This window comes from Zootoca vivipara, chromosome 3 (genome assembly GCF_963506605.1).
Source record: "Zootoca vivipara chromosome 3, rZooViv1.1, whole genome shotgun sequence".
Classification (NCBI taxonomy): domain Eukaryota; kingdom Metazoa; phylum Chordata; class Lepidosauria; order Squamata; family Lacertidae; genus Zootoca; species Zootoca vivipara.
This window is the reverse complement of record NC_083278.1, coordinates 114,944,187-114,967,934: the sequence shown is the minus strand read 5'-3', so window position 1 is coordinate 114,967,934 and position 23,748 is coordinate 114,944,187. Positions and strand designations below refer to the sequence as shown.

The 23,748-nt window shown below is 45.3% G+C and overlaps 1 protein-coding gene across 1 annotated transcript in view; it reads left to right on the top strand.

Moving 5' to 3' along the window:
- The window catches only part of GATA4 (GATA binding protein 4), a 46,838-nt gene extending 28,271 nt beyond the window's left edge, over positions 1–18,567 (top strand). Inside the window, exons 3-7 of the mRNA XM_035110885.2 lie at positions 5,981–6,147; positions 7,381–7,506; positions 8,353–8,440; positions 9,571–9,722; positions 11,996–18,567. Coding sequence (XP_034966776.1) covers positions 5,981–6,147; positions 7,381–7,506; positions 8,353–8,440; positions 9,571–9,722; positions 11,996–12,178 — 716 coding nt within the window. The 3' untranslated portion in view covers positions 12,179–18,567. The remainder of the gene's footprint in view (positions 1–5,980; positions 6,148–7,380; positions 7,507–8,352; positions 8,441–9,570; positions 9,723–11,995) is intronic.
- Positions 18,568–23,748: the final 5,181 nt, after the last annotated feature.

The window sequence follows — 23,748 nt, the reverse complement described above, 5'->3', positions numbered from 1 at the left end:
GGGGATAAAAAGGAACACTTCCGACATGAGTTGCCATACACCCAGGTTTTCCCAGATGTTTTACCAATACAGTCATACCTCATGTTACGTCCGCTGCAGGTTACATCTTTTTAGGTTGCGTCGTGCGCCAAACCCGGAAGTCCCGGAACGGGTTACTTCCGGGTTCGGCGCACGTGCATGCGCAGAAGCACTAAAATCGTGATTTGCGCATGCGCAGAAGCGTTGAATTGCATCACACGTGTGCATAGATTCGGTGCTTCAGGATGCGGCCTCTGGAACAGATCCCGTTCGCAACCAGAGGTACCACTGTATATGCGATTGATGCCTGGATGCTATTTGTGACAGACAAATCCCAGCTATGTCTGGACATATACACCAAAGAAAATCCCCTGTGTTGCAAAACAGAACATTCTGAACAGCAGACAGCACGTGGCCATGGATCAGCTATCACTAAAAAGTGTGCTACACTTTTTAGTGAAAGCTGATCCATCATGGCCATTTGATGTACCTTTGGTGATTATTAATTTGCTGTTGAAGATTTATCATTGAAACAGTTCCTTATCCTGGAAGAACTGTACTGTCTGCTGCTGTGCTTGGAGCACCCTGTTTCGACTTTTGGAACACCCATCCTCTCACGTTTGTAGGATATTGACTGTGCAAAGGCATTCTGCCTTCCATTCTGTGATCTCTGACAGTGACTTACCACTCCTACCATTCCTGTTCATGGAACATTTATTTGTTTCTTATTTGTTTGTGAATCCATGCACATATTATACTGTATGTCTTCTGTTTATGTCTGGACATATGGCAGACCTAGGAGAGTGCTCTTGTGCTCAGGTCCTGCTTCCCAAAGACATCTGGCTGGTTGCTGTGAAAGCAGGATGCTGGGCAAGATGGGGCTGGCTGGCTCTTGGATGGGGCTGAGCCAACATTTGGTTTGGTGGACCTCAACTTCTGCTTTGCACCATCTTGGAAAGGAGAGTGTGTCCTTTCCAACAGCACACTTAGCAGGGCGGGATTTGATGCATTACAGCCTTCAAGGCCTGCAGCTGTTATTTTTAAACTGTTCTGCTCCACAGCCAGTTCCCTCCCGCCCCTCGCAAGTGATTCCAGCTTCTGTCTGGCACAGGACTCAGGCTGAATTTCTTCCAAAGAAAAGAAGGCATGCGCTGCTTATCAGCTTGGGCCTGGATGTTGTGCATGCTCGGCCTAAGAATTGCAGTGTGCAGCACAAACAGCCCTCTGTTACCGCGTGGTTATAAATCCTGGGCCGCATATAAATCCGGAGTATATCAGATGGCAGGGGCATCGCTTAGGATTATTTCCTAAGAACATAAGAAGAGCATACGCTCCGACATTTCTCTGATGAAAATAGGGATGTCCTATTCTATCATTATCCCCACCCATCCAGGGCTGGATTTAGGTTTGATGAGGCCCTAAGCTACTGAAGGTAATGGGGCCCTTGATATGTCCAGCTGTCCTTTGTCAACAACAAATTGTCACTTTTTTGTGTTGAAGATATGCTATATGGTAATTCATGGACCTAATAGGTATCTCAAGTCATTTGCACATGTTGCCATGCAAGCAGTCCATGCAGAATGTAGGCACCCAATATATGTACATCTAGTGTTTTTTCCTTCAATTTTTTGGGGGTCCCTAAGCTATAGCTTGTTTAGCTTATACGTAATTCCGGCACTGCACCCATGTGACTGGGTTGCTCCAGCCACTCTGGGCAGCTTCCCACATATATAAAAAACATAATAAAACATTAAGCATTAAAAAAAAGCCCCTTCCCTTTACTGGGCTGCCTTCAGGTGTCATCTAAAGATCTGTGTGGCTCAGAGGTCACATACAGTGGTACCTCGGGTTACGGGTTTTCAGGTCGCGTACCTTGGGAAACCTGGAAGTACTGGAAAGAGTTACTTCCGGGTTTTGCCGCTTGCGCATGCGCAGAAGCGCCAAATCATGCTATGCACAGAAGCACCCAATTGCGTCACGCGCTTGCGCAGACGCAGCGCTGCGGGATATGAACGCTGTGGGTTGTGGATGTGCCTCTGTCACAGGTTGTGGATGTGCCTCCCCCCCCTTACTCCCAGCACAGAAGCTATGGCACTGTTGGGGCGATGGCGTGCAAGCCCATAGAGAGGATTCTGAGTGCCCTCTCTGGCACATGTGCCATAGGTTTGCCACCACTGGGCTAGGTGATCCTTGGGGTCGGTGCCAACTTGACAATTCTGATTCTCTATGAAACTTGCCCTGTCCATTCTTCCAGCCTACGGTAGATTGGGGTGATGCTTCCCCCTAGTGGCTGCACCATTAGCAAGCAGGCAAAGTTAATTTGTGCTGGTGATTCTATACAAAGAAGTCCTGTACAGGATACCTAAGATAAGGCTGCCATATACATTCAGAGTTTCCTGGACGTAGCTGGGATTTGCCCGTCGGAAATGGCATTCAGGTGGAATTTTTGAAAAGTGACTAAAATGCCTGAGAAAACCCAGGCATGTGTGTGGCAGTCCATACTGGAAGTGTCGATTTTGGGGGGCGATTTTCAAAATAAATTGGTGAAACTTCATTTTGGGGGGAGATGCTGCAAAAAAAAAAGGCAACAACTTTGCCCACCCGAGCCCCCAAGAAAAGCTCAACAATTTTTCCCAAAAAAATCTCAACAAAAACTCGACGGATTTTCACTTTTTTGAAAGTTATCTCATTTTGTACCCAGCTGCGCTCCTGCATCTGTCATCTTATCAGGAGATCCATTCCATACAATGTAGGAACAGGTCTTGTGTCGCACTCAGCCCTTAGAATACCTTCCTGTATATATCAATACAGTTTTATTATAGTTGCATTTTTAAATATACATGTATCGTAATTCTGTCCCGTCCTATATTTTGGTCACTGTCTAGGGTGTACCTGGTCCAGAAAGGTGGCTTATAGATTTTTTAAATCAAAAAGTGAAATCAAGAACTGAAATCCCTTTGAATCTTCCTTCCTGGAGCTATATGCACTTACCTTGCTTAGCCTCAGGGCAGGAGGGTCAATCAGCTCAGATTTGCCTATGATTCTGCATATTGCCTGAATTGGAAATCCATCTCCAGAATAAGCCTTATGAGGAACAGTTGAGGGATCTGTGAATGTTTAGCCTGGAGAAGAGGAGACTGAGAAGAGATAGGATTGTTGTTGTTGTTTAGTCGTTTAGTCGTGTCCGACTCTTCGTGACCCCATGGACCATAGCACGCCAGGCACTCCTGTCTTGCACTGCCTCCCGCAGTTTGGTCAAACTCATGTTCGTAGCTTCGAGAACACTGTCCAGCCATCTTGTCCTCTGTCGTCCCCTTCTCCTAGTGCCCTCAATCTTTCCCAACATCAGGGTCTTTTCCAAGGATTCTTCTCTTCTCATGAGGTGGCCAAAGTATTGGAGCCTCAGCTTCACGATCTGTCCTTCCAGGGAGCACTCAGGGCTGATTTCCTTAAGAATGGATAGGTTTTATCTTCTAGCAGTCCATGGGACTCTCAAGAGTCTCCTCCAGCACCATAATTCAAAAGCATCAATTCTTCGACGATCAGCCTTCTTTATGGTCCAGCTCTCACTTCCATACATCACTACTGGGAAAACCATAGCTTTAACTATACGGACCTTTGTCGGCAAAGTGATGTCTCTGCTTTTTAAGATGCTGTCTAGGTTTGTCATTGCTTTTCTCCCAAGAAGCAGGCGTCTTTTAATTTCGTGACTGCTGTCACCATCTGCAGTGATCAAGGAGCCCAAGAAAGTAAAATCTCTCACTGCCTCCATTTCTTCCCCTTCTATTTGCCAGGAGGTGATGGGACCAGTGGCCATGATCTTGGTTTTTTTGATGTTGAGCTTCAGACCATATTTTGCGCTCTCCTCTTTCACCCTCATTAAAAGGTTCTTTAATTCCTCCTCGCTTTCTGCCATCAAGGTTGTGTCATCTGCATATCTGAGGTTGTTGATATTTCTTCCGGCAATCTTAATTCCGGCTTGGGATTCATCTAGTCCAGCCTTTCGCATGATGAATTCTGCATATAAGTTAAATAAGCAGGGAGACAATATACAACCTTGTCGTACTCCTTTCCCAATTTTGAACCAATCAGTTGTTCCATATCCAGTTCTAACTGTAGCTTCTTGTCCCACATAGAGATTTCTCAGGAGACAGATGAGGTGATCAGGCACTCCCATTTCTTTAAGAACTTGCCATAGTTTGCTGTGGTCGACACAGTCAAAGGCTTTTGCATAGTCAATGAAGCAGAAGTAGACGTTTTTCTGGAACTCTCTAGCTTTCTCCATAATCCAGCGCATGTTTGCTATTTGGTCTCTGGTTCCTCTGCCCTTTCGAAATCCAGCTTGCACTTCTGGGAGTTCTCGGTCCACATACTGCCTAAGCCTGCCTTGTAGAATTTTAAGCATAACCTTGCTAGCGTGTGAAATGAGCGCAATTGTGCGGTAGTTGCAGCATTCTTTGGCACTGCCCTTCTTTGGAATTGGGATGTAGACTGATCTTCTCCAATCCTCTGGCCATTGCTGAGTTTTCCAAACTTGCTGGCATATTGGGTGTAGCACCTTAACAGCATCATCTTTTAAAATTTTAAATAGTTCAGCTGGAATATCATCACTTCCACTGGCCTTGTTATTAGCAATGCTTTCTAAGGCCCATTTGACTTCACTCTCCAAGATGTCTGGCTCAAGGTCAGCAACCACACTACCTGGGGTGTATGAGACCTCCATATCTTTCTGGTATAATTCCTCTGTGTATTCTTGCCACCTCTTCTTGATGTCTTCTGCTTCTGTTAGGTCCTTACCACTTTTGTCCTTGATTATGGTAATTCTGTCCCGTCCTATATTTTGGTCACTGTCTAGGGTGTACCTGGTCCAGAAAGGTGGCTTATAGATTTTTTAAATCAAAAAGTGAAATCAAGAACTGAAATCCCTTTGAATCTTCCTTCCTGGAGCTATATGCACTTACCTTGCTTAGCCTCAGGGCAGGAGGGTCAATCAGCTCAGATTTGCCTATGATTCTGCATATTGCCTGAATTGGAAATCCATCTCCAGAATAAGCCTTATGAGGAACAGTTGAGGGATCTGTGAATGTTTAGCCTGGAGAAGAGGAGACTGAGAAGAGATAGGATAGCCATCTTCAAATATCTTAAGGGCTGTCCCATGGAAGATGGAGCAAGCTTGTTTTCTTCCTGCTCTGGAGGGTATGGCTCGAACCAGTTGCTTCAAATTACAGTGATACCTTGGTTCTCAAACGCCTTGGTACTCAAACAACTTGGAACCCAAACACTGCAAACGTGGAAGTAAGCGTTCTGGTTTGCAAACTTTTTTTCAGAAGCCGAATGTGCTTTGTTTTGAGTGTTACACTTCCGTTTTGAGTATTTATGCTGAGATCTGCCTGTTTTTGCTATTTATTTTGTGTTTTTGTTTTTGCCACTCTTTCGGTTTTGCTTTTGTGACTGTGTGTAACCCAGTTCAGCTACTGATCGATTGATTGTGTGACTGCAGTACATTGTTTATTGCTTTCATTTTATGGATAGTTAGATAGTAAAATTCATGTTGAATTGCTGTTTTTGGGGATGTTTTTAAAAGTCTGGAATGGATTAATGCATTTTGCATTACTACCTATGGGAAAGTGCGCCTTGGTTTTGGACGCTTTGGTTTTGGAATGGACTTCCGGAACGGATTAAGTTTGAGAAACAAGGTACCACTTTACAAGAAAGCAGATTCCGACTTAACATCAGAAAAAGCTTTCTGACAGTAAGAACTGTTTGACAGTGGAACCGTCTCCCTCAGGAGGTGGTAGACTCCTTGGAAGTTTTTAAGCAGAGGTTGGATGGCCACCTGTCAGGAATACTTTCACTGTGATTCCTGCATTGCAGGGGGTTCCTTGCAATGCCACAACTCTATGATTCTGCGAGACCAACTCTTGCATCCTCTTTCTCTCCCCCTTCCTCTTGCTACCTGCAGATTTTTATGATGATTACTCCGAAGGCCGGGAATGCGTCAACTGCGGAGCGATGTCCACCCCGCTGTGGCGAAGAGACGGCACCGGCCATTACCTGTGCAATGCTTGCGGTCTCTACCACAAGATAAACGGCATTAACCGACCGCTGATCAAACCCCAGAGGAGGCTGGTAAGAAAACACCTGCGCTAACCTAGGATGCCATCTCTGAACTCGGCCCGGAAGCGCGATCTCAGTTGCTGGCGGCCAATTAGAAATTTCCATTCCATAGTTTATGATATTGCGTCATTGCTCATTTTATTTTTAACACAAAGGTTTCCAAAGTGGGCTATCGCTCCCCCTAGTGGCGGTGGGATTACCTAGGAGGCGCTAAGATGCTTGAAGACAGTAAAAAGTAAAGTAAAAAAGACAGAAGGCGGTTGCTGGAGATGTGAATGACTATCATACTCTGAACATCCTTGGATCAAGTTCATCAGTTTTGTTGAACTAATTAAACTAGTTTTCATTGGATTTTGGCGGAACTGATGGGTTACTGCGTTGAGTTTTATTGCTTTGTTAGTGGGTCATGCAAACTGACATTCTGAATAACGCCTTTTGTAAGGGAAGGGGCACCGGGGAGGAGTTTTAGGAACCAAGAGGGTGTTGGCCCCCCAAAGTTTGGAAACCATGGTTTAAACGTATCATCGCCATTCTTTAATTTATTACCTGCCCTCCAGCAGCTCCCAGGTTAGAGCACTTTAAAATTCAGGATTTAAAAAAGGGATTGCAGGAATAGGGTGGGCCCTGAAAACGCATGTATCAGATGTCAAAGGTCAGGGTAGAAGGGACCCTGAGGATCATTTAGTCCAACCCCCTGCAATGCATTAATATGCAGTTGTCCCGTAAGGGGATCGAACCTGCAACCTTGCCATTATCAGCACCACGCTCTAACCAACTGAGCTATCCAGGTTGCATCTTCGGCATTTGCAAAAGCTGTGTAGTGAAGAAGCCAGAGGCACCTCTGTGGGCAGGGAATTCCACAACTTAGGGGCCGCTGCAGGGAAGGCCCTGTCCGAGGCCAGTCTGGCTGAGCTTCTGAGGGTGAAGGAACGACCAAGGGGGGGCCCTCTGTGGATCTTAATACCTGAGGGGATCTGTAGGAAAGGAGCCGGTCTCTCAGATGCTTAGGGCCCGAGTCGTTTCGGGCTTTGAACCCAAACCGTGAGCATCTTGAATTGAGCCCAGAATCAAACTGGCAGCTGACGTAGCTGTTTTAGAACAGGGGTTGTGTGAGATCTAGAGGTGACCACAGCAGGAACCCAGCCTCTGCAGCCTCTGCAGGTATTCTGAAATAAGAATGGTTTGCCCAAGGCCACTGGTGAGTTAACAGCCATTTGTTCTCGCTTCCGACCCTTGTTCCCACAGTCGGCTTCCCGTCGGATCGGACTCTCATGCGCCAATTGCCATACCACTACGACCACGCTGTGGCGCCGGAATGCAGAAGGCGAGCCGGTCTGTAACGCCTGCGGTTTATACATGAAGCTCCACGGGGTAAGGACAATGTGCCAAAGCAGAGCATTCATTTTGCAGTCTCTCTGGAGCATGGAATATGTAGTGTCTGAAAATGCTCTCCCTGCTTGGCTTTTCCCGCGCGTTGGGGAACTTTTTAATTTTGTTCAGTCCTTCCATTTATTTTCTCACCCTTCCCTCCAAGAGGTAAGAGCAACACACACCAAAGAAGATCATACATCTTGCAGTCTCTCTGGAACATGGAATATGTAGTGTACACTGCACCATGGAACTACTGTCCGTGCTTGGCTTTTCTCTGTGGTGTGACATGTTTCTGTGGAACTATTTAATTTTGTTCAACCATAAAACGGAAAGAAAACACTTATTCAATCAGTGCATAGTTTAAACTGTGGAACTCCCTGCCACAGGAGGCAGCGATGGCCACCAACCATTTTTGAAAGGGGATTAGACAAAATTCACAGGGGAGGGGGCTGTTGATGGCTACTAGACCCGGCGACCATGCTCTGCCCTCCACAGTTTGAAGCAGCAATGCTTCTGAATACCAGTTGCTTGTAAACCACAGGAGGAGAAAAGGCTCTTGTGCTCGAATCCTGATTGTGGGTTTCCCACAGGGATGTGGTTTTGCTCCTGTGGGAAAAGGATGCTGGACTTAGATGAGCCCTTGGCCGGATCCTGCAGGCACTTCTTATGTTCAGACGCTCTTAGATTGTCTTCCTTGCGGTGAGATGAAAACCTGCTCCGAAACAGTTCTGCCTCAATTCCTGGATTTGCAGTCCCGCTCCCGTTGGCCATGGACTGTTGCAATATTGAGAGGGGTTAATGTTTCTGGGTTTTTGTGCATGCTCTAAAAGGTTGCTCTCTTCTTAGGTCCCGAGGCCTTTAGCAATGCGGAAGGAAGGGATCCAGACCAGGAAGCGGAAACCAAAGAATTTAAACAAATCCAAGGCGCCAACAGGTGACTGCCCCATTGCTTGTACCGCTTCACAACCCAAGTCAGAAATAATGAAACAATTTGTACAGATCATAGAACCATAGAATTTTAGTCCCAACTAAAGAAGAATGGCAATTTAAGCTGATGGAATGTGGTGCAACTTGCCGACTCATAATAATAATAATAATAATAATAATAATAATAATAATAATAATAATAATAATAATTTATTATTTATACCCTGCCCATCTGGCTGGGTTTCCCCAGCCACTCTGGGTGGCTTCCAACAAATGATTAAAAAATACATTAAAACATCTGCCATTAAAAACTTCGCTAAACAGGGCTGCCTTCAGATGTCTTCTAAACATCAACAAGAAGAACATACGTTTAGACAAGATTGGAAAATGTTTATTGAATATATGGGGGGGTGAATTGTGGACACTTGTAAAAGGTTGGTAGCATTTAGATAAATTCAACCGTGTAAATAAGTTTTGATGGATGTAATAACGTAATACTGAGCGGTTTATGTGAAATATGCAGGGATGCATGGCATGCAAAATGAATCATGGAAAGAGAAGAAGGGAAGTCATTGATATTTTAAGGATGTTTAAATAAGTATTCTAAATTGTAAAACAGAAAATTTGAACCACCAACCTTCTGGTTAACAGCAAAACCCCATTGCGCCACACAATTAATATTCCATAAATGCCTCAGGGAAAGCCTTCTTAAACGAAAACAGTTCGAACTGTTAATTCTTAAAGTTTGACAATGGAACGATCTCCCTCGGGAGGTTGTGGACTCTCCTTCCTTGGAGGTTTTTAAGCAGAGGTTCGATGGTCACCTGCCATGGATGTTTTAGCTGAGATTCCTGAATTACAGGGGGTTGGACTGGATGACCCTTGGGGTCCCTTCCCATTCTACATCACGACGTTGCAATTTATGTAATTTCAGCTGATTCCAGAGGACTTGAGCTGCAATGCTAAAAGCCCAAGGGAGATCCACCCGATGCCCAGTTTGTTATCTTTGCAAAAAAAAAAAACGGAAGCCCCCCCCCCCATGATGAAAAAATTGACCACAACAAAATCTGGCACAGTTTCAAGACAGACCTAGTTTAACACATTGTTGTCTTCTCCCTTCTCTTCCGCCATGCCCAGGGACTGCCAGTAGCGACAGCCTTCCCTCTTCCATCAGCTCTGCTCCCTGCACCAGCACGACAACCACCACAACTGCCGTGGAAGAAATGCGCCCCATCAAAATGGAACCAGGGATCTCCTCTCATTATGGGCATACGGCGCCCATTCCACAGGTAAGGGAGGAAGGAACGAAACACCACAGGAGGAACGGGGCAAAAGGAAAAGATTGTGGGCCCAACTCGTGGGGCAATTATAGAATCGTAGAACTGTAGAATTAGAGGGGACCCTGCGGGTTCAACCCCCTGCAATGCAGGAATTGTACCTAAAGAGTCCCTGATGGATGGCCACTTGCAGGGCCGGATATAGCTTTGATGTGGCCCTACGCTACTGACGGTAATGGGGCCCTTTATATGTCCAGCTGTCCTTTGTCAACAACAAATTGTCGCCGTTTTTTGTGTTGATGTTGAATATATGCTACGTGGTAATTTATGGACTTAATAGGTATCTAAAGCCATTTGCACATGCAGAACGTAGGCACACTATATATAGAAATGAGCAAACCAGTGTTTGCTGCTGTGTGTCGGTTTTATCTTATATTTTGGGAATGTACATTCAGGGTTTTTTTTCCTTTAATTTTTTTGGGGGCCCCCCAAGAGAGTGGGGCCCTAAGCCAGGTACCCCCCAAATTGTGGCCCTCCAGATGTTTTGGCCTACAACTCCCACGATCCCTAGCTAACAGGTCCAGTGGTCGGGGAAGATGGGAATTGTAGTCCAAAACATCTGGAGGGCCGAAGTTTGGGGATGCCTGCCCTAAGCTATAGCTTGTTTAGCTTATTCGTAAATCCGCCACTGGCCACCCAAGATTTGTTTAAAAGCCCTCAATGGAGGCAAGCCCACCACCTTCCGAGGGAGTCAGTTCCACTTTCGAACAGCTCCTACCCCCAGAAAATCATTCCTGATGTTTAGTTGAACTTCTTGTCATTTGAACCCAGTGGTTCGGTTCCTCCCCTCGGAGCAGGAGAAAGCAAGCCGTTAGCTAGACGTCATCAAGGACTGAACACAGGGCTTTAAACATCGACATGAGCCCCTCTCAGTTTAATCAATTGGTACCATATGCCGTCCTTCCTCCAGAGCGCAAAGCACCCCCTGTTTTTATCCTCACTGCAGCCATGAGATGGAGGTTTGAGCAGGGCTAAGACCTCAGAATTGCAGGATATGCTTTTTAAAATATTTCTTCTTCTTTGGCGACCACTCGTGGCCGAGTAAGATTGTCCTCCATAAACACGGTTTTAACAATGGGTCCGTAAGTGACTGTGGAGGCCAATTCTGGATCCACACGTCCTTCCAGTGGGGACATTGGTTTCCAGGTGGGAGTTGATCACGGTGTGGATTTGCCAAGCGTGCCTTCCTCTTAGCACGTTTCTCCCTTGCATCCTGAGTTCAATTGTCTTCGAAGCCCAGGACACCTTTGGTAAAGGCTGTTCTCCAACTGGAGCGCTCGCAGGCCAGTGTTTCCCAATTGTTGGTGTTTATACTACATTTTTAAAGATTTGCCTTGAGACAGTCTTTGAACCTCTTTTGTTGACCACCAGCATTACGCTTTCCATTTTTAATATGCACCCATCCCCCCGGATCATCTTCTACGTTTGGCAAAGGGGTCAGTATCTTGTAGCCATTAGGGCATCTCCCCCGAATGCCTTACGTAAAGGTAAAGGGGCCCCTGACCATCAGGTCCAGTCGTGTCCGACTCTGGGGTTGCGGCGCTCATCTCACTCTATAGGCCAAGGGAGCCGTCGTTTGTCCGCAGACAGCTTCCGGGTCATGTGGACAGCATGACTAAGCCGCTTCTGGCGAACCAGAGCAGCGCACGGAAACGCCATTTACCTTCCCGCTGGAGCGGTCCCTATTTATCTACTTGCACTTTGACGTGCTTTCGAACTGCTGGGTTGGCAGGAGCAGGGACTCAACAACGGGAGCTCACCCCGTTGCAGGGATTCGAACCGCCAACCTTCTGATCAGCAAGCCTTAGGCTCTGTGGTTTAACCCACAGCGCCACCTGGGTCCTTACAAAAACACTTACAAAAACATTACTGAGAGGACAGGAGCAATTCCTGGCAGGAATGCGGCCCTCAGCCCTGAAATGGTTGCCGGTGCCAACCCATGCACTAGGGCAGTGTTTCTCAACCAGTGTGCTTCCAGATGTTTTGGGACTACAACTCCCATCATCCCTAGCTAGCAAGACCAGTGGTCAGGAATGATGGGAGTTGTAGTCCCAAAACATCTGGAGGCACACTGGTTGAGAAACACTGCACTAGGGTATAATTAATCTGTATTAAGCGTATTATTTTGTATAATTGTGAGTTGCTGCTGTTAATTACTTCCATTGATAATCTGTTTCTCTATCTATCTCCATTCTGTCTCCATGCCCCCCCCCAAAAAAAATCAGGCATTCTCAGTCTCTGCCATGTCTGGACATGGACCTGCTCTTCACTCTGCCATGCCGAGCCTCAAACTTTCCCCACAAAGCTACCCGGCAGCTATGAGCCAGTCTCCGCAGCCCAGCTCCAAGCAAGACTCCTGGAACAGTCTGGTCCTGGGCGAAAGCCATGGAGACATTATCACGGCATAACAATCTCTGCCCTGCAGCTTCAGGCTTGGGATACGAAGGCATCTTCCCACCATCAGACATGCCTTTGTTTTCTTTTGCTTGCTTTCGTCAGCCAATTTCCTGAGGGCTGTAGATCCCGATCCGAGGGCCGGGCACACGCCGTCCCTCGAAAGCCTCTCCGAGGCGCATTCTTTCTCGCGAAGGATTCTGGGTGCTGTGGTTCATCCCTCACAGAGTCGGGATTCCCAGCAACCTTTGGCGAACTACCATGCCCAGAATTCTTTGAGGGGAACAAATATGCTTTGGAGGTGATCTGTGTACACAACCATTCCAGATTGTGCTATCGAAAGGTTTTGTTTGGAGGCTTGCTTTGAAAACGCTTCTGTGAAGTTGCCGCCACGCTTGGAACGAACGAGGTCTTCAGTTGCTTCAGAGCTTCGAATGCCTTCAGGGAAACTGACAGAAACTCCAGTTAAAAGTATGTATACACTTGCCCAAATCTGGCCCTGCAGTCTTCGACAGCACTCTTGTTGCCTTTTGCTATCTATTAAAATTCCCCGCTCTGGCCCAACAGGAGGAGAAAAGATTCCTTTGCACTGGCATTCCCTGGAATATAGAATCATAGAACCAAGAGAATTTTAGAGTTGGCAGGGACCCCAAAGGATCATCTAGTCCAACCCCCTGCAATGCAGGAATGGTGATCATTTCCAAGATGATTCCCGGGGGCAGGCTTTGGCTGTGTGGATGGGTTTTCCAGACATCTGATCCTCATTGAAATACCCAAAGGCCAGATAACTGCAAGATTATGCCGCCGAGCTGTCCACAAATCTATCCCCTCTGACGGATCTTTCACCTTGCCCAATGTCCCTGGAAAGGCAACCAGGTTTTTTCCACACAGCTGAATGATCGAGTCTTGAAAAAGCAAAGCGATGGACATGAATTGTGCAAGAGGAGAAGAGAGAATATGTGGACCAAACAATACCCCAATACTTACGAGTGATGGGGGGGCGGTCAGCGGCTGGCAACCCCCATGGACAGATCTGGCTCCTCTCAGTGGTGATATTTGCCCACTTGGATACCAGCAGTCGATTCTTTGAAACGAGGGGTGAGCAGACTCACGAGGGACTAGTTGGGGTGTTATCCCTCCATGTCCCCCGTTCGATTGTCAAAACGTACCCACCCACAACGCAAAAGAACCCTTGTTGCTGGTCAGGACACTCGGGTTACGGTCGCCGATGACTGCAACGCTGAATGAATACTTAAGATTTATTTTGGGTTTTCTCCTTCCCTGAATGGAGGACTGCAATCCCATAATAAGCCAGGATGGAAAAGGAGCTGCCTTGTGCAGCAAATGCCACAGATAAACACTAAGTGAAAGACTTCAGGGTCTGGGAAAAGACACGAGAGCTGTTTTGAAAAGCGTGGAACAGAGTTGCCGGGTTCTGGATACCACGGCTAGTGACTCTTGCCAGAGGAATCTCTTGCATCCAGCAGTTTTGCAACTGCCTGCACTGTGCCAGTGTTAATTTAATTGCTTTTCTGACATCTGGATTATGCCTCCTCCTCTTCCTCCTCTCCATACCCATTGCTATCAATAAAACTTATTTTTATTATTTTCAAAGCAGCTGTGCCAGGGTTCCCACCAGGAATGGATCCGAAAGAGGGACTTCCTACCGCCCTTAGGAACACAGGAAGCTACCTGAGTCAGGCGGCTGCTCCATCTGTCTCAGTACTGTTGACACGGACTGGCAGCAGCTATCTCCAGGATCTGCAGACTGGGGTCTCGACCAGCCCTATCTGGAGATGCTGGGGATTCATAGAATCTTAGAGGTGGAAGGGACCCAAGGGTCATCTAGTCCAACCCCCTGCAATGCAGGAATCACAGCTAAAGTACCCATGACAGATGGTCATCCAACCTCTGCTTAAAAACCTCCAAGGAAGGAGAGTCCACCACCTCTTGTGGGAATCTGTTCCACTGCTAAACAGCTCTGACTGCCAGAAAGGTTCCGAATGTTTAGTCGGAATCTCCTTTCTTCTAATCTAACTTGAAGCCATTGGCCTGAGTCCTACCCTCCAGAGCAGGAGAAAACAAGCTTGTTCCCTCTTCCATGTGACAGCTCTTTAAATATTTGAAGGTGGCTCTCATACATAGCTGTCAACCCTCCCTTTTTTGCAGGAAACTCCCTTATTCCAAGCCACAGCTGTCAACCTTCCCTTTTTTTTGCTGGAAATTTCCTTATTCCAGCGCCGTTTCCCACTGCTATCCTGGATTGTTAGATATACTGTAGACTGTCCCCGGGACAGGTGAGGCTGCTGATCCCTTATTTTCAAATCCGAAAGTTGACAGCTATGCTCTCCTATCTCCGTCTCCTCTTTTCCAGGCTAAACATACCCAGCTCCTTCAACCGTTCCTCATAAGGTATGGTTTCCAGACCCTTGATCATCTTGGTCGCCCTCCTCTGCGCACCTTCCAGCATGTCAATATCCTTCTTAAATTGTGGTGCCCAGAATTGGACACAGTATTCCAGGTGTGGTCTGACCAAGGCAGAATAGAGTGGGACTATTACTTCCCTTTGATCGAACCTTGGCCCTTCTGCATGCAATGGACTCCCCAGATTAAAATCTCTTTCATTCTCACACAAAACGCTCTTGCTTTTTTGAAAGGAAGAGGTGGAATGTGGGTCACAGGTGGCGCAGTCCTTAAACAGCAGCTCGCTTGATCGGTGATCAGCTTTGTTGGGACACAACAATTACCGTCATTTAACCAACACTAATCCTGGCCTGTTTAAAAACAATATTGCAAAGCTGCTGTTTAACATTCCCACTCCTGCAAACATCAAGGAGCTATAAAGCTCTTGAGCCGATTTAAACCAAAGCAAGCCCAGTCTTGCCTATCTGAAAGCAAACAGAATGGCTTTATTAAGCTTAATCCTCAAAGCTTTTCGGTGCATTTTACACTTGACCTTGTTCGATTTGGCCCTCCTTTGCAAATCTCACAGGCTCCAGACTGTAATCAATTGATGGAGAAGATGGGTCAGCTCAATCTTTAGATTAAAGTGTTTCAGTCATGGAGGGCGCATTTTGTGTACAGAAGATTTGATCCCCGGCATGGCTAGTTACCTGAATCGGATGGCAAGTGGTAGAGGAGATATGAGAGTCCCTGGATCAACGTCTTTGGACTACAACTCCCATCAGCCGCTGGAGGGCACCACCTTGGCAAATGCTGCCCTAGAGAGCTGCTGCCCATCAGACAATACTAATCTAGATGGACATAAACACCTTTCCAGTTATAGCCTTCAGTTCTGCCTTGAAGAGAACTTTTGTCTGGGGCCACGGTTTGGACGTTTAACTGAGGCCGCAAACCTTGTGCGACTCGCCCAGCCGAACCCTGGCTGGCGTTCTTCCTCAGTGGCGCTCCCGTCAATCTGGAGGCAGCGTTTGGTTAGCAAGCCACAAGTTGGATCTGCTGGTGCCCAGCGCTGAAACGATGACATGGTGGCAAGGGGCTTTCTTGCAGGAACGTTCTTAGAAGGCAGACCTATGCTTTTTGCCTAATGTCCATGCATTTCATAAAGGGCCCACTTACATTTTCCTCCAATATTTCAGGTGCTAGGGAGCCCCAAGACACCTGACCCCCTTCTGCCACCAAATGAACATTAATTAAAACACATCGCAGCTTTTGTAAAATCTCTGCCAAACCCTTTGTGGCAGTTTAATGCAGCTCATTCTCCTTTCCTGAAAGATACAGTAGTCTTTCTGCCATGGTAGGCATTTGTGAGGGCCAGATCTTGGGCATTATTAAGTTTAATAATTTACATTGCTGAGGGCTGTTGTTCCTTCCCTGCAACGTGAAAAAAATAGCCTTTGCAGCCTCTGTGGCTGTCACACGTGCGAGGATGCTCATAAGAAGAACTCATGCTATAACTTCTTCCCTGCTAAACATTCCAGGAACTGTAGCAGCTGGGGAGGCTGCAAATTATTTACATGTGCAAGCACCATGTAACAAAAATGGGAAGACCAACCTTCAAACCACATCTAAAAACTTAGCCCTTCCCCAGGTTTTCGGGTTTGAAACCTCTACACCTCAACCCAAATGTCCAGCAGAACATTGGTTGTCATTTTTGGAATGGAATTAAGACTTTTTGGAATGGAATTAAGATTTATAAACCTCTTGGTATGTTGTCTTTTGGTTAAAAGAAAACAATAAAATATAGATACAGTAAAATGAAAGGAGAATTCCCTGGATGCCTGCTCCAGGTTTGGGGCAAGTACTCTTTCGTGAGAGAGCCCCAGCAGAAATTTAAAATCACAAAAGCATGCAGCAAAGTCAAGCGTGGAAATGGAGCCTTTAAAATATCCGCTTCTAAGTTGCTTCCAAAGTCTCCCGATTCCCTTAGCATAGAAAAGGACCACACATTTGGCAAGTCAAAAATGGTTTACTTACAAACTCTTCAAAGGTCAGATTCATGTGCTTTTCCATACATCAGTCAGAAAACACGGGCAGCAAAATTTAAGATTGGAACTGATCTTAATATGAGATGGTGGTGAAAGTTCCTAAATGTGGTGAAAGTTCCTAAATTAATTGTATAAAAACACAAAGATGGCTTGCTTAAGCCTCGTAGATTCCTTACCGGAAGGGTTTACATGATACACATGTGGTGGAAAGTGGGAGAACAAAGATTTGGTAGCCCTTTGAATGTGAGCAGAGGTGACCTAGTCAAACCTTGTAGGACAGCATACACTATGGTCTTAATCCCTCCATGCATTAATTCGAGTTGAGCACGTTGGTTACAAAACCCAGGGGACAGTGCCAGGGTTTGGCCGCATTTTCATTTTTTAAAAAATCATCTTTTGTATCATTCAGATGCTTCTCTGACTAAGGGACCCTCCTTTTGCACATAGGTGGAGCATGCCGAGATCTGCGGAGACGGAATTGGCACGCACGTTTCATCCTACAGGGATGTTTTTTCCTTTTCTTTTTAATATAGTACGTTACTCAAAATATGCACTGAAAATTTATCCTGTGTTCCAGCTCCAGCCATTTCCGGAGGCTTATTATGGGGTGCAGGAATTGTCCTTGCTCTGACAGCTGGTCTGGGGAGAGGGGTGGCTTCTCCTCCTGGAGAGGAGGCAAAAGACAGGCAGGGACCTGATGCATCCCCAGAGGGAGGTGCCATCCATCAGTTTACGGGGAAAAGAAATTGCTTTCTGAAATTATGAAAGGTGTGAAATTCTTGTGGCTTTTTGCTGTGCATACCTTACTCTCAGGGTGACTGAGGGGTTTGCGGGGAGTTTATTTCCTTCTGCAAAAGAGTGTACTGCATTTTTCAGCCTTGCTGTTTGCCTGTACGTATTTCCCTAAACCTCATGGCATTCTCAACTTGGCTTTCTCATTTGCACAAGAAGGTTAGGTACCCTCTATTCTGCAACTGCTCTTTTTTGTTGGTTTTTTTTTTGCATGAAATTTTATTAACTTTTAAACAAATCCATGTGGATTTTAAAAAAAGTAAAGGGGAGGACTTCCCTTAAAAACAAAATCAGCAGGCACCCTGATCTCCAGCTGGCTTCCCCAGTTTTCTATGCTTCAATTAGTGCCTGGGGTAGATGTCATAAGTAAGGCATTGCATGGGGGTGGACTAGATGACCCTTCGGATCTCTTCCAACTCTACAGTTCTATGAATCTGTGACACTTCCCATTGTGCTTTTCTTAAAAATAAATCAGGAAGCTCAGGTAACCAGGTAGGCTGCAGAGCTCTGGAGAAATGTCGAAAGGGGAAGTGACCCTCTCCGTTGTTTTCATCACTCTGTGCCAAGAAACGCTCCACCTGTTGAACTTCCAAGTATTTTATTTTACAAAAGAAGTGACAGCCAAATTTTGATGTGTTCTAGGTGAGCCATCCTGGAGCTTAGCTGAGGATGCAGACCTGTGCCTTTACCACGCCAGGCTGCAGGAGGGAGGTTGTATTAGGCAAGACTTCCACCATGCTGTAAATAAATAAGTTAACAAGACACCCCCCCTGCAATTAGAAAACTAGTTTATCAGGGAGAGGGCTGGGGCGGGATATTTCTCCCTGACATGCTACTTTTCTATGTGCAGAGAGTTTGAAGCATTTGATTGTGTGAGCCCCCACCTTTGGTGGAAGTGCTGGAGTCCAGAAACAAGGTTGACCACCTCAAGTTGAACTACTTTGAACTGTAAGTTGAACTACTTTGAACGTAGTTCACCCTAGTTGGCAGCCCTGGATGGTTAGGCTAGCTAGGGGAAATGACCAGCATCTTCGGGCCAAAAAACTGGTTGGTAACCTTAAGTGACATTCATACTATTTCTTTAATAATAATAATAATAAAAAAAAAACAATCCATGTATTTTTAGCATGATAAGTGTCTGTGGAAAGGTGCTGTTCCAAGAAGATGCTTGCTTGAATGGTCGATGGCGAGGCAGGAGCCCGAACAAGTTTAAGATTATTTAAAGTTATAATATATACGTGTGAATCTCTCTCTATATTATGATGCAATATGACTACCGATCTGCATACTGACTTCACCTGTTAGAATGAACGGAAATAAATGGACAAGCATTCATTTCCAAATCGAGAAAGTCTTCCTCCTTCGTCCTTTCGCTTCTCAAAATCTCTTCGCTGCAGCGATTGAGGATGCAAAAAAATCCGGCTTGCCAGTTCTGCGCATGCGCACACACCAGAAAGCAACAAAACTCCCTCGTAATGGAGCAATAAAACTGCTAGCACATGTGTAAAGCTAAGCAGGACATGGTATGGTTTCAAACTAACATTCTGCAGGGTGAAAACTCAAATTTTGCACCAAGAGAAACTGAATTGCAGAAGGGTGAATTACAGAAGTTCAGCATAGGTACATCATTTATGTTGTTTTGCATGATTCATATGACACACACCCCTCCGGTTATTTAATTTATTGCATTTACAACCCACCTCTCCGCCAATGAGCTTAAGGTATCATACCATGTATGGTTTTCCATCTCCCCATTTTATCTTCACAACAACCCAGTGAGGTTAGGCTGAGCAACAGCGAGTGGCCTGAGGTCACCCAGCCAGCTTCATGGCTAAGTGAGGATTGGAACCCCTATCTCCCAGGTCTTAACTACTACACCACATTGTCTCTCATCATACAATACAGGGGCCGCATTCCCTCCTGGAAACTTCCCAGGGGCCGCAGAACAGTGGTGGGCGGGGCCAGATGCCAAAGTGGGCGGGGCAACATATTCGACTTTCCTATGTGCAATAGGCTACATTCCAGCTGGTCACACAACAGAATTTGAGGAGGGAATGGCCAGGCCCAATGAGGGCTGCGGCTTGGGAAGGGGTATATAGCTAGGGGAGTGTCCTTAGGGCCAGATAGGAGGGAGCTAGGGGCCACATTTGGCCACCAGGTCTGAGGTTCCCCCATTCCTGTTTTAGAAATGAACCAGTTGAAGGAACGCAGAAGGTGAGCTTGTGGAGAGCAGGTGAGCCGGGCGGGTAGGGGGCATGAATCGAAGATTCTCCAAGGGACAATTTTTATGGTCTGGCCAAAACTTCCAGAATAGGAGGTTGTAAATGAGAGGAAGGCAGACAAAAGGGGTGGGCAGTTTTGGTTGTTTTGCACTCTGCACATGTTCAGAAAACCCTCTCCCATCACATTCCCTTAAAAGTTCTTTTCCTAAAAAAAGAAAAATGCTCAGAATCCCTTGGACCTTGGGTATTTTTAAAAGCACCTTTCTCCCACGCGGAGCGGGGGAGAGGAACGCTCTGTGAGTGCTCAGAGGCACAAAGCCCAAAGTGCTAAAGAGTTGTTTTTTGTTTTGTTTTTTGGAAACAAAGAGGGCAACAACCCTGAAGGGACTTGTCCTGACCTCTGAGTGGCATTTTGGGAGAAATCATCTGCTCAGAGAGACATCATCCATGCACAGCGGCAAGGAGAGAGCGGGGCCCAAAAGAGGTGGGGCGGGGAGGGGGACATCGATTGCTCCGGAGACGCGCACTTCGGCGCTCTGCTGAGTGGGTCTGCCGGAGCAGCTGCTTTGAGAAAGTGCGAAAGGAGTTTCTCATCCCTGGAAAGGTACAGAGTCCGGATTCCTCCCCCAAAAAATGCCATGATCAGAGCGCAGAAGCCTAAAAGAGAGAGAGAGCCAGAGAGAAACCAGGTTGGCTGAGTAGGCGGAGCGTTCACATGTTCATTTGCCCTTAATGCGCGTGGTGACTCTTGACACGCGGGGTGCACGTGTGCACGGCTTCCATCGGCAAAGTATTGTGTTCGCGGGTGTGTGTGTGTGCTTACTGACGCCTGCAGTCGTAGAGGGGTGTGAACATGTAGGGTACAAGTGTTGGACTTGGAAGCTTTCCGGACGTACTATCCATGCCAGCGCTTGATTACGAAATCTGAGGAGGTGATAGAATCATAGAACTGTAGTGTTGGAAGGGACCCTGAGGATCATCTAGTCCAGGCATCCCCAAACTTCGGCCCTCCAGATGTTTTGGACTACAATTCCCATTTCCCCCCCCCGACCACTGGTCCTGTTAGCTAGGGATCATGGGAGTTGTAGGCCAAAACATCTGGAGGGCCGCAGTTTGGGGATGCCTGATCTAGTCCAATGCAGGAATATGCAGCTGTCCCATAAGGGGATCGAACCTGCAACCTTGGCGTTGTCAGCCGCGCGAGCTTCACCGCTTAATTGGTTTTTAAAAACTCAACAACAACCAAAGTGGCTTGCGAAAAGAATGACAACGGTTAAGATCAACTTTTAAAAAGTGGTAAACTTAAAGGGGGTTGAGACACGACACCACATCAACTTTCCAGATATCTGGGGTAGTCTTCTGGGAACATCACTATCTAATGTACTCACACATAAAAGTTCAATCTTAAGATTAAATCAAAAGTCACTCCAGCAAAGGGCATGGCGAACACTCTGACCTAATTCCCACAATCTTCTCAAGGAAAGATGTTAGCATCAACAAAGGTTGCCAAAGGAGAGCAATTTGCACCTCTAGACTCCAAGTATATATCCTCATTAACCCCACGGAGGTATTGCGATCTTAAACCAATTGAAGGGATTCTTTAATCAGTCAAGATCCAATGATTAAAGACCTAGCTCCTATTTCCACATATCAAAACAATAAAATACAGCTGTGAGAATGTTAATTCACAAACGCCCTGGGGTATGAATCCCTCCCTATTTCCAAGGTCTGAGATTACATACCGTACGCACCAGACAGGGCTGCCCCCTCTCCCCCTTGATTTTCATCTTAGTGATGGAAATATTAAATAATAAAATCAGGGAGGAGAGAGAGGTAAAAGGGGTCACACTCGGTAGCAGAGTATACAAATTACGGGCATATGCCGATGATCTTATGATCACGACGGAGAATCCAAAAGAAAGTATAATTAAGGTATTAGAAATTATTAACAAATTTGGAAAGGTGGCGGGATTTAAATTAAACAATACGAAAACAAAAATCTTGGCCAAAAACCTATCTACGGAAGAAAAATCAGAAATTGAACGCTTAACTCAAATAAAATTTTCCTCAAAAATTAAGTACAGTATATTCCTGCGTATAAGACTACTTTTTAACCCAGGAAAATCTTCTCAAAAGTCAGGGGTCGTCTTATACGCTGGGTCGTATTTCTTATACAGTGAGTATATCCCAAACTCTATATTTTAACTGGAAAAGTTGGGGGTCGTCTTATACGCCCAGTCGTCTTATACGCCGGAATATACGGGTATTTAGGAATTTGGTTAACCTCGAAAAATATTAATTTATATCAGGATAATTATATAAAGACATGGGAAGAAATTAAAAGAAATTTGGTGATCTGGAACAAATTAAAATTATCATTTCTGGGGCGAATTTCGGTTATAAAGATGAGTGTATGTTTTTATTTCAAAATATTCCCATAATACGCAATACTGGGTGTATAAAAGAATGGCAGAGAGAAATTTCCAAATTTATTTGGCGAGGAGCGAGGCCGAGAATCAAGCATAAGCTATTAATTGACATCAAAGAAAGGGGAGGATTTGGATTGCCCGATCTGAAGCTATATTATGAAGCGGCCTGTATGACTTGGTTAAAAGATTGGTTTGTGCTTCAGAGATCAAGCCTACTTGATTTAGAAGGATTTGATATAAGGTTCGGATGGCATGCTTATCTGTACTACGACAAAATTAAAGCACATAGGGGTTTTTTAAACCATATAATAAGAGGATCTCTCTACAAGGTGTGGGAGAAATATAAGAACCTATTGGAGCCCAAAACTCCTCTCTGGATTTCACCAGTAGAGGCCAAAGCCGTAAGGAAAAACAACAACAAAGAAAAATGGGTAACCTATAGATCACTGCTGAAATGGAATAACGAACAAACGGAAATAAAGAAATACGAAGAGATTACAAACGAATTAGTCAGCTGGTTAGATTATCACCAACTAAATGAAGTCTATAAAGAGGATAAAAAGAAAGGTTTTAATACAGAGCCGTCTAGATTAGAAAGGGATTTGCTGAATAATAATAGTAAGATCATTTCCAAAATGTACCATCTACTTCTAGAATAGGAAGTCCAAGATGAAGAAGTGAAAGAAGTCATGATTAAATGGGCCCAAGACTTTGGCCATACAATAATGATGGAGGAGTGGGAGGCTTTGTGGAAATGTAATATGAAATTTACGATGTCCTATACAATCAAGGAAAATATGTATAAAATGATGTACCGGTGGCATCTAATGCCCTCCAAGCTATCTAAAATGTACCAAAATATCGCAGATGTCTGTTGGAGGTGCGGGGAGGCAAGAGGAGATTTGATTCATATGTGGTGGGTATGTTGTAAGATAAAAATTTTTTGGAACAAAGTATATGAGGAACTGAAAAAGATTTTCAAAAATCACTTTTGTAAAAAAACCGGAGGCATTTCTCCTTGGAATTGTGGGGAAAGATCTCCCAGTAAATTGCATATTTCTATATGCCACGGCGGCAGCTCGATTGTTGGTAGCCGCTAATTGGAAAGGGGACAAAACCCCCTCAATAGGAGAGTGGCAGGTAAAGCTGCCACAATTTTTGGAAATGGCTCAGTTAACTGAAAATTTAAGGGGAACCTCAAAACAACGATTTATTAAAAAATGGGAAAAATTTAAGAACTATTTACAAGAAAGCGATAACAACGATGGACTCTTCTTGGCAGTTATGGACTGATGATTGGTTTGTAATAAGATCTAGACAAGTAGGTATGACTAGAAATAATATGTACAAAATAAAAAATAAAAATATGATGAGTAAGGTCTGTACATTGGAAAACTAAAGTAGACACACAGCGGATGATGACGGGAAGTCAATGGTATGTTAATTATTTTATCTTTATGTAGTCAGTTTGATGCAATAACTGTATAAATCAATATTTGTTTAATAAAGTATTATGAACCACCACCACCCCCAAAAAGAGAGAGATTACATACCGTACATCCCGGACCAACAGACTAATTACAATTCACTGCTCTTTTACAACCCAGGACCCAAATTATCCCAGCTGTAGTGGATTTATCATTTAACCCTATACTGTCTATACATTCACGTTGGGAACCAAAAGGGAAATGTT